This window comes from Trifolium pratense, linkage group LG5 (assembly GCF_020283565.1).
Source record: "Trifolium pratense cultivar HEN17-A07 linkage group LG5, ARS_RC_1.1, whole genome shotgun sequence".
Taxonomy (NCBI): domain Eukaryota; kingdom Viridiplantae; phylum Streptophyta; class Magnoliopsida; order Fabales; family Fabaceae; genus Trifolium; species Trifolium pratense.
The window spans coordinates 43,185,159-43,198,234 of NC_060063.1; the positions used below are offsets into that span (position 1 = coordinate 43,185,159).

A 13,076-nucleotide genomic window follows, 5' to 3' on the forward strand; every position below is an offset into this window, starting at 1 on the left:
ATGTTAATCCATTGTTTCTAACGCAAAAAAAGAGAAAAAAAAAAAAACTCACAATCTTTTCCTGTAACATAACACAAATCTTTCTCCTTCTCATTCTTCTTCTCAAAACCCAAAATTATTTTTTCTCTAACACAAACTCAGAATCCCAGAATCCTTTTTATCTAAAATAAAACCTAGAAATCCGCCGAATCACTCCGCCGAATTCGTCGAAACAAATGATTGATGAAGAACAAAGGCAGGAACTAGGAACCGGATTTCCTATAAAGGCAGAAACTGGGTTTTTGAATTTATGGGTTAGAGATTGAATTGATGGGACGAAAAATTGGGAAGAAGAATTATGTTTTTGGGTTAGGAAGAAATTGGGTTGTTGCAAAGGGATGAAGAATAGAAGAACAAAATAAATTTATGATTATGTTTCTGGGTTTACCGAGATTGATTTTTGGAAGAAAAAAAATTGGGTTCTTTTTGGATTGTTGTTCTTGGTGGTGTTGATGATTTTGTTGATGTTGTTGTTGTTCTTGGTGGTGTTGATGTTGTTGTTCTTGTTGAATGATGAAAGTTATCGTGGTAGGGATGAAGGGGAAATTAGAAAAGAATTTATTATTATTTTTTTAATTTTTAGTTTATTTAATAATAAAAATGACGTGCAAATTTAAAAAAATAAAAAATAAATAAATGTCACATATGCATGCCACCTCATAAAAAATAAAGATTATATGCCAAGTTGTCAAGCAGAGGGGTAAAAAGAGAGAATCTTCATATTGCAGGGGGGTAATCCCAAGTTTTTTTTTTGCAGGGGGGTAATGCAAAATTGGCTTATTTTGCAGGGGGGTAAAACCCTATTTACCCTTTAAAAAATAAAATATAATTTGACTTAAGATTATACACTTGTTCAATAAAACACTATTAACTCTAGTCTTTGACTGAGGTTATACTCGTATTGAAGTTAATAACTTAAAAATTATATAAATAAAGTAAAATTTATAATTTAACATAAGATTATACTCCGGTTCAAATTCAGCACTATTAACACCAGTTGCTGACTAGGGATTATATATCAATTCAACTGAAGCAATATTAACCATAGTCTTTGAGTGAGAGTTATACTTCGGTTGAAGTTAATAACTTGAAATTTATATAAATAAAATAAAGTTTAAAAATAAACTATAATTCGATTTATGATCATAATCTGGTTCAACTGAAACATTATTAACTCTAGTATTTGACCGGAGGTTATACTCTCATTGAAGTTAATGACTTAAAAATTATAAAACTAAATTAAAATTTAAAAATAAAATATAATTTGACTTAAGATTATACTCCAATTCAACTTAAACACTATTAAACTTATTATAATTTATATAAAAATGTAAAATTTTAAAATAAAATATAATTTAACTTAAGTATACTCCGGTTCAACTAATGTAATATTAACCATGGTTTTTGTCTGAGGATTATACTTCGATTCAACTAAAGCCCTGTTAACCGTAATTTTTTTTATTGAGAATTACTCTTTGATTCAATTGAAACACCGTTAACCTTAATTTTTTATTGAGAATGATCTCTGATTCAATTGCAGCACTAGTAACCCTAGTCTTTGACTGGTGGTTATACTTCGGTTGAAGTTAATGCCTTACAAATTATATAAATAAAGTAAAATTTTAAAATAAAGTATAATTTGACTTTATATTATACTCTGGCTCAACTGAAGCACAATTAACCTTTATATTTTTATCGAGGGTTATACTCCATTTGAAGTTAATGACTTAAAAATAATATGACTAAAGTAAAATTTAAAAATAAAGTTGAATTTGATTTAAGATTATACTTGTCTTCAACTGAAGTAATATTTAAAAATAAAATATATTTTGACCGAGTGTTTTACTCCGGTTGAAGTTAATGACCTAAAAATTATAAAAATAACTTAAAATTTTAAAATAAAGTATAATTAGACTTAAAATTATACTCCGGTTCAACTTAAGAACTACTAACCCTAGTAATTGACCGAAAATTATACTCCGATTCAACTGAAGCACTAATAACCTTATTGGGTTATACTCCGGTTGAAGTTATTGAGTTAAAAATTATTAAAATTAAGTATAACTTGACCTTAGATTATACTCAGGTTCAATTGAAGTACTATTAATTATTAACCCTGATCGTTTAACTTTTAAAATTTTTAAAATATTAAAATTACACTTTAATTAATTAAAATTATTATTTTTCTTTATTTATATAGTATTCAAATCATTAACTTCGACCGGAGTATAACCTCGAGTAAAAAATTAGAGTTAATAGTGTTTCCGTTGAATCAAGTATAATGTTAAGTCAAAGACTTTGGTGAATTGTGGTTTAATCGAACAAGAGTATAATCTTTGGGTGCATTTGATCTGCTAAAAAACAGGGGACTGGACTGGACAACTTTTGTTTTACCCTGTTTGATTTGAAACTGGTTATGGGACTGGACAAATTAGGTAGCAAGGGACAGGACAAAAACAAGAATTTTTGTCCCTCACTAAACCACATTACAACTTTTTGTCCACAGAACACCTATAAAAAACACGAAAATACCCATTTTATTTCCGAATATAAAAACATTATCGCCCTATATCTCTCCGGTACAGTTTTGTCCTGTATTATCTTATTCTGTCTTGTGTACCTCAACCGCCAAGACACATGAATAAGTTGTGTAAAAAAATGTGTTATGTGATATTTATAAACGAAGAGTTGATAAAAATATTATATTAAATAAATCTTCATCTTCAACCTTCAGCCGGGTCACTTCGACCCGTTTTAGATCCGCGATATCCAGCGTTGACCCGACAGTTTCAGGTCCATATAGACGTCAAAAGTAACAATTAGTTACCCAGAAACATCACCAAAATCATTTGCAATACAATTATAATTTAAATTTTGATTCAAATCGTCTAAAACAAAAAACCTAAAATTAAAATTTTTAAAACTTGAAAACTAGATATTGCCACCACCGCATATGCCACAACTGACGATGACTGATTTCACCATATCAACTGTTAATGTTACTCGATTTATTTGAAATCTTATGATGAATTAGACTTTTGTTTCTTTTTTTCGTTTCCACTTTTATCCAATCACCTTGAAAGAATCCTGCTCACAGTTATTATTAGTAATATCAAAAGCATCCGTTTTGGTCATCATGTCTTCAATGTTTTTTTCCCTTTTTTTTCTCTTTGACAATTACTCACATTAATTTCATAAGATTATTATTAATTGTGAGGAATTTTTTCCGTTTTTACTGACATTAATTTCCGTTTTGTAAATTATTATTAACTAAATGAGGGACTGATGTGCAATAAATAAAATATTTCTAAGGTTTACCATGGACTTGCACTGATATGGAATTAATTGATATTCTATTGGTCAATTAAATGGATTGCACCAAAATAGTCTAAAACAGGACTGCACCATAGAATCTCCCATACTAATAGTGTTAATAAGAAACTCAAATTAATGAGATTTTATGAGTGAATTGGAGAAGCAAATAAAAAGGAGAATGATGCAGGAATTGGTGAGTGTCATTTTAGTAAATTTACGAATTGTATGAAGTCTGTCCTTTTCAATTCTTTCTCTGCTTCGTTGCCAGCACAACACACCAAGTCCATCTTCATTCTTCAAGTTCACTCATCCAAACATACATGTGGGTTAAACTCCATCATAAATCCTATTTTCTTCCATCTATTCAAGTTAAATCTCAAAACCCCAATCTTTATGCCTTCTCTTTTGGTTGGTGCATGTGACGAATTGAGTAACCACAAGTTGATGGAAGATAAGGGAAATCAAGTTGAGAGCCTCGTGTGAAAAGGTTGGAAGAGCTTGGGTCAAACCCGTATTCTAGAACAGGGCTTTACTAAAACGGTAACTGCTCCTTCTGTGTAACTCTGATTTAAATTCCTTCTGTAAATTTCGTCTTTTGACGAGTCCGGGAGCTGTCGATGACATTTCACAGTAAAGGGGTTTCAATGACAAAGTTCAAAGTTGGAAATAAAACTACAGACTAGGATCAAATCAAAGAATGAGCTTGTTGGAGGGAACTAAAAGTGGGAGCTTGGAACTATGGTTGTGATGCTCAATTGTTGAGAAAGCTTCCAATTTTAAAGGTGGGTTCCTTAGAGCCTTAAACTCTAGTTAGTTTAGCTCCATTAGTTTTCCCAAATAAAATAAATGCATGATAACATTAGTTCAGTTAGAATATTAGTTCCCCAATTTATCAATTGCATGACAATACTAAGATTTAAGGAATTTATTGTGTGAGAATGGTTAAATCCCCAAACTATTCTCCGTTCTGAATAATTACAGTGTTTGAAATTAGGAAGATATGGATTGTAGGTGAATATTGGCTTGATTTCTTAGAAAGAAAAAAAATGCAAACAGGGTTCTGTACTGATGTACTCGCTTAGCGAGGAATGACTTCGCTGGGCGAGAGTGTCATAATAGAACACCGCATAATTTTACTTTAACTGCCAAGTCACTTGTTTTATATTCCTATTCTTCCTAATGTGTTTCTGTGGACAGTGTAACATCGTTGCATATTTAGTGTTGGGTTGTTGTATGTTGGCTACATTTTGCAAAAACATATTTTAGCCAAGTGTTGAGACATATGTGCCTACGCCAAGTGTTGTGACAAATGTGGGTACACTTTGGAACAACACCTGTCTGTCTGACTGTGCGTGCCAGCTAGCGGGTTTTTATTTTCTATTCAATCTTTCGAAGATTTGATTGAAGAATTGTTTCAAGGTTTCTTACAGAGGAAGGCGCACGTGTTTAATGTGTTTCAGGAGGCAGCCGAACCCTAGTTATATTTTCTAAAGGAATTATATTTTTGGAAAATATATTTTTGTGTTTCAAAAATAGAACTATTATTTTCAAAAATATATCAGCTGCTGCCGCAATTCTAGAAGCCCTAATTTTGTCTTGAAGCCCAAGTCGTTCTACTACTATAAATACGAAGGCAAGCATATGGTTTCAAGCATCTAAAATCGTGTTCTTACAAAGCGTGTGTTTTAGGGATTTTAGAGTGTTAATTGTGAGCATTTCTTGTGTCTCATTGATGCAAGCTTAGGACCTGTGTTTATTGAGTTGTAAGTGTGAACTTCTCCTAAGCTTTGAAGTACATAGATTGTTCTTGTGTGTTGTGTGATTTGTTCGCAAACTTTTAAGCAAGAGTGAATCTTAGTTTTCATAGGAGTGTGTCTCCACCTTTTGGAATCGTTGAAGTTGATAACAACGCTGAGTGTGTTGTTAAGGTGGGAATTGGGACGGGGTCTCATATCTAGGAGTTCCTAGGTAGAAGTGTCATTGGGTAGTGATTAAGTGAGAAGTTGTAAACGGGTGAGTTTAGCTTCGAAGTAATACTGCTGATAGTGGACTTCATTCATGGATTGGTATCCCCCAGAGTAGGCTGTTAGGCTGAACTGGGTTAACAACTCTTGTGTGTTATTTACTTTATTGTCGTTATTGTTTTATGTTCTGTACTCTGTTTATAGACAAGTGTTGGTGCACCTTTAGCAACATCTGTCTAAAACAGACAAGTGTTGATACACCTTGATCAACACATGTCCACTGTGTGCCAAAAATTTCATTTAGAATGTTAATCACACCTCAGGAAATTAAGTATCAGGAATCAGGACGGTTTAGAGATACCCTGGGAGGGAATTCATGGGCAGGATAACAATCAGGATTATTAAGTTAAGAAAGTCAATTAATTATGGTGGTTACTTATGTACCACGTTATGGGATTCGTTAGAATCCAATCATGTTATGATTGTGAGCTTCAGCCGTGTCGATGTACATTATTATCCCAAACGGACATGTCAGGCCTCTGAGACCGGCTCACCTCAGAGTGTCTTTGTTATGAATAAAACGAACAAGATAAATAATTTGTGTTACACCTTTATGTATTATGTTATGAAATTATGTTATGTAAATCATGTTTAGATATTGACTATCAGGATTATAGAACTATTAGTTCATCAATTGCCCCCGGTGTAGACACCAATAGTAACTGGGTAGTAGGAATCCACTGAGACGAAGTGACTGTTCGCATCCCCCACTTATATGATTTCAGATATCATGGTCTACAAGCATGGAGTTCAGATACTTCGATTATGCTAGTTGAGCTGACGTCATGTTGTCTTATATTTTGTATAAGATTTAGTTTCTTTATGTTTTTAGTTGTTAGCTCAATTTAGTATTAATCTCTTGGATTTTGTAATCCTATTTATGTATTTCAAACGATATGTAATGAAAATTTAATGTTTCCCGATTCAGTTATGTACACTCTTGTTGATATTCTAGATAAATTGACATGAGTGTTATAATAATCGATACTTAATACTTAATGAGTTAATGTAAACTTTTATTTTCTAAAAAGATAAAATGAAATGAATATATAGAAAGAGTTTAAAGATGATAAGCAAAGGAGCAAGACCAAATTCTATCTGGATTACGACGCACGTGTGTAACGTGCTCCTCCACCGAGGACGCATGTTCCTCCAAGTTTATCCCTTATCCCTAATAAGTGGAACACCTTAGCCCAAGATGAGGACCACGAACGGTCTCTCCCTCCATCCAAGGAGAAGTCCTGGCAGTCATCCTTAGTGGGCTGCTCAACACGGCCCATTAAGGAGACGTTTGACCCAACGTTGGGGGCTCTATATAAACCCTCCTCATCAGGAGGGTCAGAGATTCAATTCATTCTACTCTTTGAAGCATCAGATTGCCTACAGGTACAAATCCCCCCTCTGTGGATTGCTCAACAACGAACGTATTGCTGGCCATCACAATCTCTGATCTCCAGGTATGATAAAAATGTAATTTTATATTTAATTTAGAGTTTAGTGGATATGATATTATGTTAGTGTAAAATAATTTGACACTAACATTCAATAAAAATCAAGCATTTTGCCTTCTATTTTCTCTTTCATTTATAATATTGTAACAGGTTTATTTGATATGATATCCATGTGTTTATTTGTTTCAGGTTGAAGGATTAGTTCTATATAGTGAAGATTCAATCAATGTCGACTTTGGTGTTATCAACGCTACGGATTCGGAGGCATGAACATTCCGGACACTTCAATAATGTCATATTTAAATTTGTAGGCTATGCAATTTGTCGTTTTATGCTATTAACATGTATATTGTAAGTTTGTTCGCAGATTTATCTTTTTTGTTTTTAGCGACTTTGAATTTGTATTGCATCGTATTATCAATTTGAATGAATGAATATCTTTATTTTGAGTAAAAAAAACTTCATAAACAATGGAATTATGGTTAATCATCTACAAATTCGATGGAGCTGGAAAAACAATATAAACAAGTGCCTGATCAGACTGACACCACAGCTAGATTTAGAACATGCTCAGCATCATCATCATCAACATTATTTTCTCCCATGCACCAATAATAAGCATATAGTATGAGTTGAACAAGTCCAGATATTGCTCCAATACTGGTGCTAATCTGCAAAAATATGCAAAGATACATCCATTAATTAACAATAGGATAGTTAAACTCAAAAATCTTTAGTATATCCAACTAATCTACAATTATTAACTCACAATTTTATTGAAATCTATATTTAAGATTATATATATATATATATATATATATATATATATATATATATAAATCATTTACTCACTAAATCTAAAAAATGATTTGTTTTTTATAATAAGAACTGAAGAGAGAAATAATTACCATTACATAAATGCCGAAAGCGTGGGTGAGAGCGAAGGGGGTGATGAGAGCATTTATTGTCCAGACCAAACCATCAAGGAAGATGGCCAAAGAGAGGCAAAATGGCATATATTTCACACTCTTGGTTTTTCTAACCTTTGTCTGTTAATTATATGTAACAAAAAATTAAATTGATATTAGTAAAAAAAATTATTAAATGTAATTTTCATATTTAAATATAAATTAATGGGACAGAAGAAGTTACTTACCATAATGGTAAGAGGAGAGACATACATCAGTGCGTTGAAGATAGCACATAGAATACCAAGAATACCAACAACTGATGACCTTTTGGTAGTGTCATGTAGTGCCAACATTGTTATGACAACAATGACAGCAAAGAAAATAACCTCAATAAGAAGATAAAGAAGGAACTTCTTCTGAAATTAGGGAAAAATAGTAGGTATGAGTAGAAGATTTGGAATGATTATATAAGTCTTAAACATTCAACTATAGGTTTTGGTTGGGACTTTAAATTAATTAAATAATTAAAAATTATTAATTAATTAAAGTGACATTAATAGTTATTTTGTTATCATCCTAAATAATATTTAAACTATAATCATGGTGAAAGTATATTACATACATACCCTTCCTTTATTGTTGGCATAGACATAAAATATGGTAAGATAGACGAACTGAAACACAAAGCCAGCCCCATCTACGATAACAAAATAAATTCCGTGTGGTTGCACATAAGGCATTCCATAAAATACCCAAATAGCACAATTCAACAGAGTAACTAAGTATGGATCAGGCTTGAACTCCTCCACATCCTTCTTTTTTATAATTTTGTAGAAAGTTGGACTGCAATTCATACCAATTACCAATCAATATTAATGAGCACATTAGCATAATTTTTCAAATTAAAATAAACAATGCTAAAATAATATAAAATCTAAGTTTTGTGACACAAAAATTGAAAGCTATAATTTAATCTTGACTTCTTTAAGTGATACATACACTATGTATCTCTCTTGATTTTTACTCCCATGATTTTAAATAGCAGTAGAAGTTGCAATCGTGTTAACAATTTTGCAAATATTAAAGATTGTTGTCGTTGCGGTGTGAATTAATCATAAACATGCACAAATATTATTAAAATTATTTGTGCTATCAATGTATAATAATTTAATTTCTTATTGTTTCTTCCTAATTTCATAACTCTAATTCTTTTTGAACTTTTTTAAAGAATTTGTTTTTTGTAAAAACCAAATTAAACACTAATAAATTCGTATTATTGGTCGTAATGAAATTCATTACAAGTAGTGCAGTTGTTCACTCAGTCAAAATAATCGGAGGCAAATTAAATGGTAACGCGCATACAACTAATATTATTTTGTCACGGCATTTTCATGCATACATAAAATAGAGTAAATAAATAGAGAGTGAGAGTTAAATTACGCTGGTGAGAAGAACAATACGAAGGAGATAACATTCCCTGCATTCAAAAATAAAGTGAAAATTATTTTCCATGCATGAATTGATTAACATAAAAAGTTCAAGTTTTTCTTCATACAAACTTTTTTTTGAAGAAATTTCATGCAAACTTAAAATTAAGTTCAAATTAATTTTATCCTTCATGCAAATGGATATTAACACAAAAGTTAAAATTAATTGAAACTGAAAAATTTGTGAAACTAATCGAATTAACACAAATCAAACACATGTTAATTAATGCAGTATAATACAAATCGAAACCAAACATAAAAATCAAATTCGTAATTGACATATGATTTTGCGATTGAAAAGGAGAGAAGAAGAAGAACAACAACAAACCTATAGCGCCAACAGTGTTAATTAATGAAGCGCTTGTCATTTTCTCTGCAACAACAAATATATGCGAAGAAGAAGAAGAAGAAGAAGAAGAAGAAGAAGAAGAAGAAGAAGAAGAAGAAGAAGAAGAAGAAGAAGAAGAAGAAGAAGAAGAAGAAGCGTGAGCAAAAGATGAAGAAGAAATGAAACAAGTGACCGTTATATAGGCTTTTTTTTTATAATTATTTCTTACAAATTTAGATGATTAGCTTAATTTGTTTGTTAAACAAAATGAACAACTTTATTTGTGAGTTTATTCTCTTTTTAGTTTTTTGAAAAATCCGGTATTGGAATTAATACTTATATGCGAATATGATCTGTGATGATTATATATATATATATATATATTTTATTATTTTTTTTTTTTTTGCAACAAGACAAGTGGGTAAAGGGCTCATTAGATTAATTTATATTATGACTTTATTTATAAGTATTTGGATTTAATTCATATACGCTGTGTAAATATATTTTACATATACATTCAATTAAATTATAGCTTATAAATATTCGAGATTATAATTTAAAAACAAATTTATAAAAGTATCACTATAATATAATTTTATGAAATACATGCATAAAAAAGTTTTAAAAGAGAACGGTGAAGTCATTGGCACATAGGTTATGCTTGAAGCAGCAACTATACACATTTAGAACGGTGAAATTCAACAAAATTATTAAAGATTTTTTTAGTCAAAAGAAAAATTAAATAAATTAAAAGAGAAAGTTACAAAGACTGGGGGACATTGTAACACCCAAACCCGTTATTTAATTAACTCTGCCTTTATAAAATCTTTTTCGAAAATACGCAGCGGAAAAATTGAAAAATCTGATTTATAAAGCGCTGGTTTGAATATCACAAACTTCATTCAAAGATAATACTTATACATTTATCTAGTAGAATATTCGAATGAACTAAAAACAAAACCTCGCATCGAACGATACGTTATTAGTTATACAAAACGGATACTTTTCAAATGAAAGCTTAAGACCAACAGAGTATACTAAGAGGACTACATGCATATACATATAAAAACCCCTTTTTCCCGTGTCTCAATCAGAGCAGAGCTTCACCATTGCACTCGGACGAGGCTAACACATTACCTGTCAACCTGGACCCCCAAAGGTCCAGCAATTAACACAAAGCAGAGAGTTAGAAAACATAAACATAAATATAAGTGTGAGTAGTATACTACACACTTCACACGCTATCATACATTTCTAACTCACGCACATACATCGTCGAATACGACTACCAATTAATCATTCATTTACAAACACACCAATCATATAGTTTCACGTCTTCTCGGACACTACCAAAGTGTACATTTTATAGTCATGACGGACTCTACACTTGTTCATTTTATAGTCATGACGGACTCTACACTTGTTCATTTTATAGTCATGACGGACTCTACTCATATGCCAAGACATGGCAACAATCACAGTATTAAACAATTAGTAAATACCAAAGCTTAACACATACGGAAAACACATTACAATCCAATCAGATAATGTCACATAACAATTATCAAATACATGTGCATTTACCCTAATGCATCTAATGCCAATTATCCAATGTCATGTCATCCCTAGACACGACTAATGCATGTGGTACCATTTCCACGTTGTTCAGATTTCAGTCATGACGGACTGTTCAGATTATAGTCATGTACGGACTGTTCAGATTATAGTCATGCACGGACTCTACATCTGCAGTTTTACATCATGCAGGATAAGCGTCTCACCAATGGTGGACCAAACCAGTTTTACATCATGTTGGATGCTGCTATTCACCCCATTTAAGATGAACCCAGTTTTACATCTTGTTGGATGCTGCTATTCACCCCATTTAAGATGAACCCAGTTTTACATCTTGTTGGATGCGTCGGAACTTACCGAACCACCTTATCTCCCTTGGATAAGCTCAATAACAGTTTTATATCATGTAGGATATGGTTATCATCAACCATCTCTCCCATAAAGAGGAGTCACACAGTTTTATATCATGTTTGGATATGGGCTCCAGATCTCGGATAACATAATCCCATCTTCGGCCACTTTTCATAAACATAGTCCATTTTCATCAATTATTGGAATTCACATGATTCCCATAACACAATTATTCATGAATGCATGATTACTTTTAAACACATCAAATACATGACGCTATCTAGCTCGAAGCTATTCATTCACTGATGCGGAAACACAATTCCAACATCTAACACATTAGGATAACACAATATCCTATCACTCAAATCATAATTATTCACATGATAATTATCTGCATAACCATTTTTATACACATAAAGTTTCATTTACACTTATGTCATAAAACACACATCATTTCCTTAACATTGCAAATTAATGCTAAAACATAAACATAGTCACTTGAACTACAAGTCATTGCATACGCGTGCGAATCATATAACGATTAACAATAAGCATTAACAACATCAACATGTATCAACAAACATGTAAGGATACCCTTAAACCATGTTACAAGTGCCTAATTGCACTTAAAACAATTATCAAAAAGTTGCTGTCACAGTGCTGTTCGCTAAGCGAATTCGTAGCGAACCCGTAGCGAATCCGTAGCGAACCCGTAGCGAACCCGTAGCGAACTACATCAGAGGGTTGCAGGTACATGGCGAACAGGTAGCGAGCTTATTCGCTAAGCGAAGCCGTAGCGAACAGGTAGCGAACTTATTCGCTAAGCGAAGCCGTAGCGAACCCGTAGCGAACTACACCAGAAATATCTGTTCTTGAGTTTCTAAGGCGGTTTAACCTTGAATCCACTCAAAAATCCATCTAGACATGTTATAAATTCTTATAAACAGCTAATTCAAGCATATATGGTATCAAGGAACATTAATCATCCCTTCCAAACATCCAAATACATCAAACAATCAAAATCATGCCAATTTCTTGCAAAATAAGCAAAGTTGCATAAACATGCAAATCATTGATCAAACATCTACATATTCCCATTTTCAACTCCCCAAAGTTGTTTACCTCATCTACCATGAGTTCACTACACATGTTAGGATCAAAAGAATCCATTTTCCATTAAGAAAATCACCCACAAAACCCACAAGAAAATAGAGTGGAAAGAGTTTGGGAATGGAGGAATCGACATCCTCCCCTCTTCCGAATCACTCACGAATATGTAATCTAACTCTCGTACCTTAGCTCGACGAATCCACAAGCTTGCTCTTCTCTTTCTCTCCCACGAGCTCTCCCTCTCCCTCATGAGCTCCTCCTCTTGCTCTTTCTCAAGAATTGCAACTTATGAGACTATTCATTGGTTTGACTTGCTACTTATAGCTCTCTCTATTCTCATGGATCAAAGCCCACTTGGCTTAGGCCCAATGCCTATTCCACGCCCAAAGGCCCAAACAACATAACTTCTCGCTCATTAACTTACGTTCTCGCTAAATGATTATTCGCCGCTTAATAATTTAATTATAAATCACGCCCTCGCATAA

At 32.4% G+C, this 13,076-nt stretch overlaps 1 protein-coding gene and 1 long non-coding RNA gene across 2 annotated transcripts; one reads left to right on the forward strand and one right to left on the reverse strand.

Annotated features, from left to right (window-relative positions):
- The first annotated feature begins 3,568 nt into the window (after positions 1-3,568).
- LOC123883048 lies at positions 3,569-7,305 on the forward strand. The gene is made up of 3 exons (XR_006800104.1): positions 3,569-4,136; positions 6,765-6,835; positions 7,019-7,305. It is a non-coding gene; the product is annotated as an uncharacterized LOC123883048 (long non-coding RNA).
- Positions 7,306-7,344: 39 nt separating this feature from the next.
- Positions 7,345-9,595, reverse strand: LOC123883049 (bidirectional sugar transporter SWEET5-like). The gene is made up of 6 exons (XM_045931743.1): positions 9,556-9,595; positions 9,181-9,217; positions 8,367-8,583; positions 7,986-8,156; positions 7,738-7,878; positions 7,345-7,500 (listed from the first exon to the last, which is right to left on the reverse strand). The coding sequence occupies exons 1-6, from the start codon at positions 9,593-9,595 to the stop codon at positions 7,366-7,368; spliced, it is 741 nt and encodes a 246-aa protein (XP_045787699.1). The 3' UTR covers positions 7,345-7,365.
- Between the last annotated feature and the right edge of the window lie 3,481 nt (positions 9,596-13,076).

Coding starts and splice junctions, on each gene's coding strand:
- LOC123883049 (XM_045931743.1), bottom strand. CDS start 9,595: ATGACAAGCGCTTCATTAATTAACACTGTTGGCGCTATAG. Junction 7,879..7,985: donor TCTCTCCTCTTACCATTATG/GTAAGTAACTTC, acceptor TATAATTAACAG/ACAAAGGTTAGAAAAACCAA. Junction 7,501..7,737: donor CTTTCGGCATTTATGTAATG/GTAATTATTTCT, acceptor ATATTTTTGCAG/ATTAGCACCAGTATTGGAGC.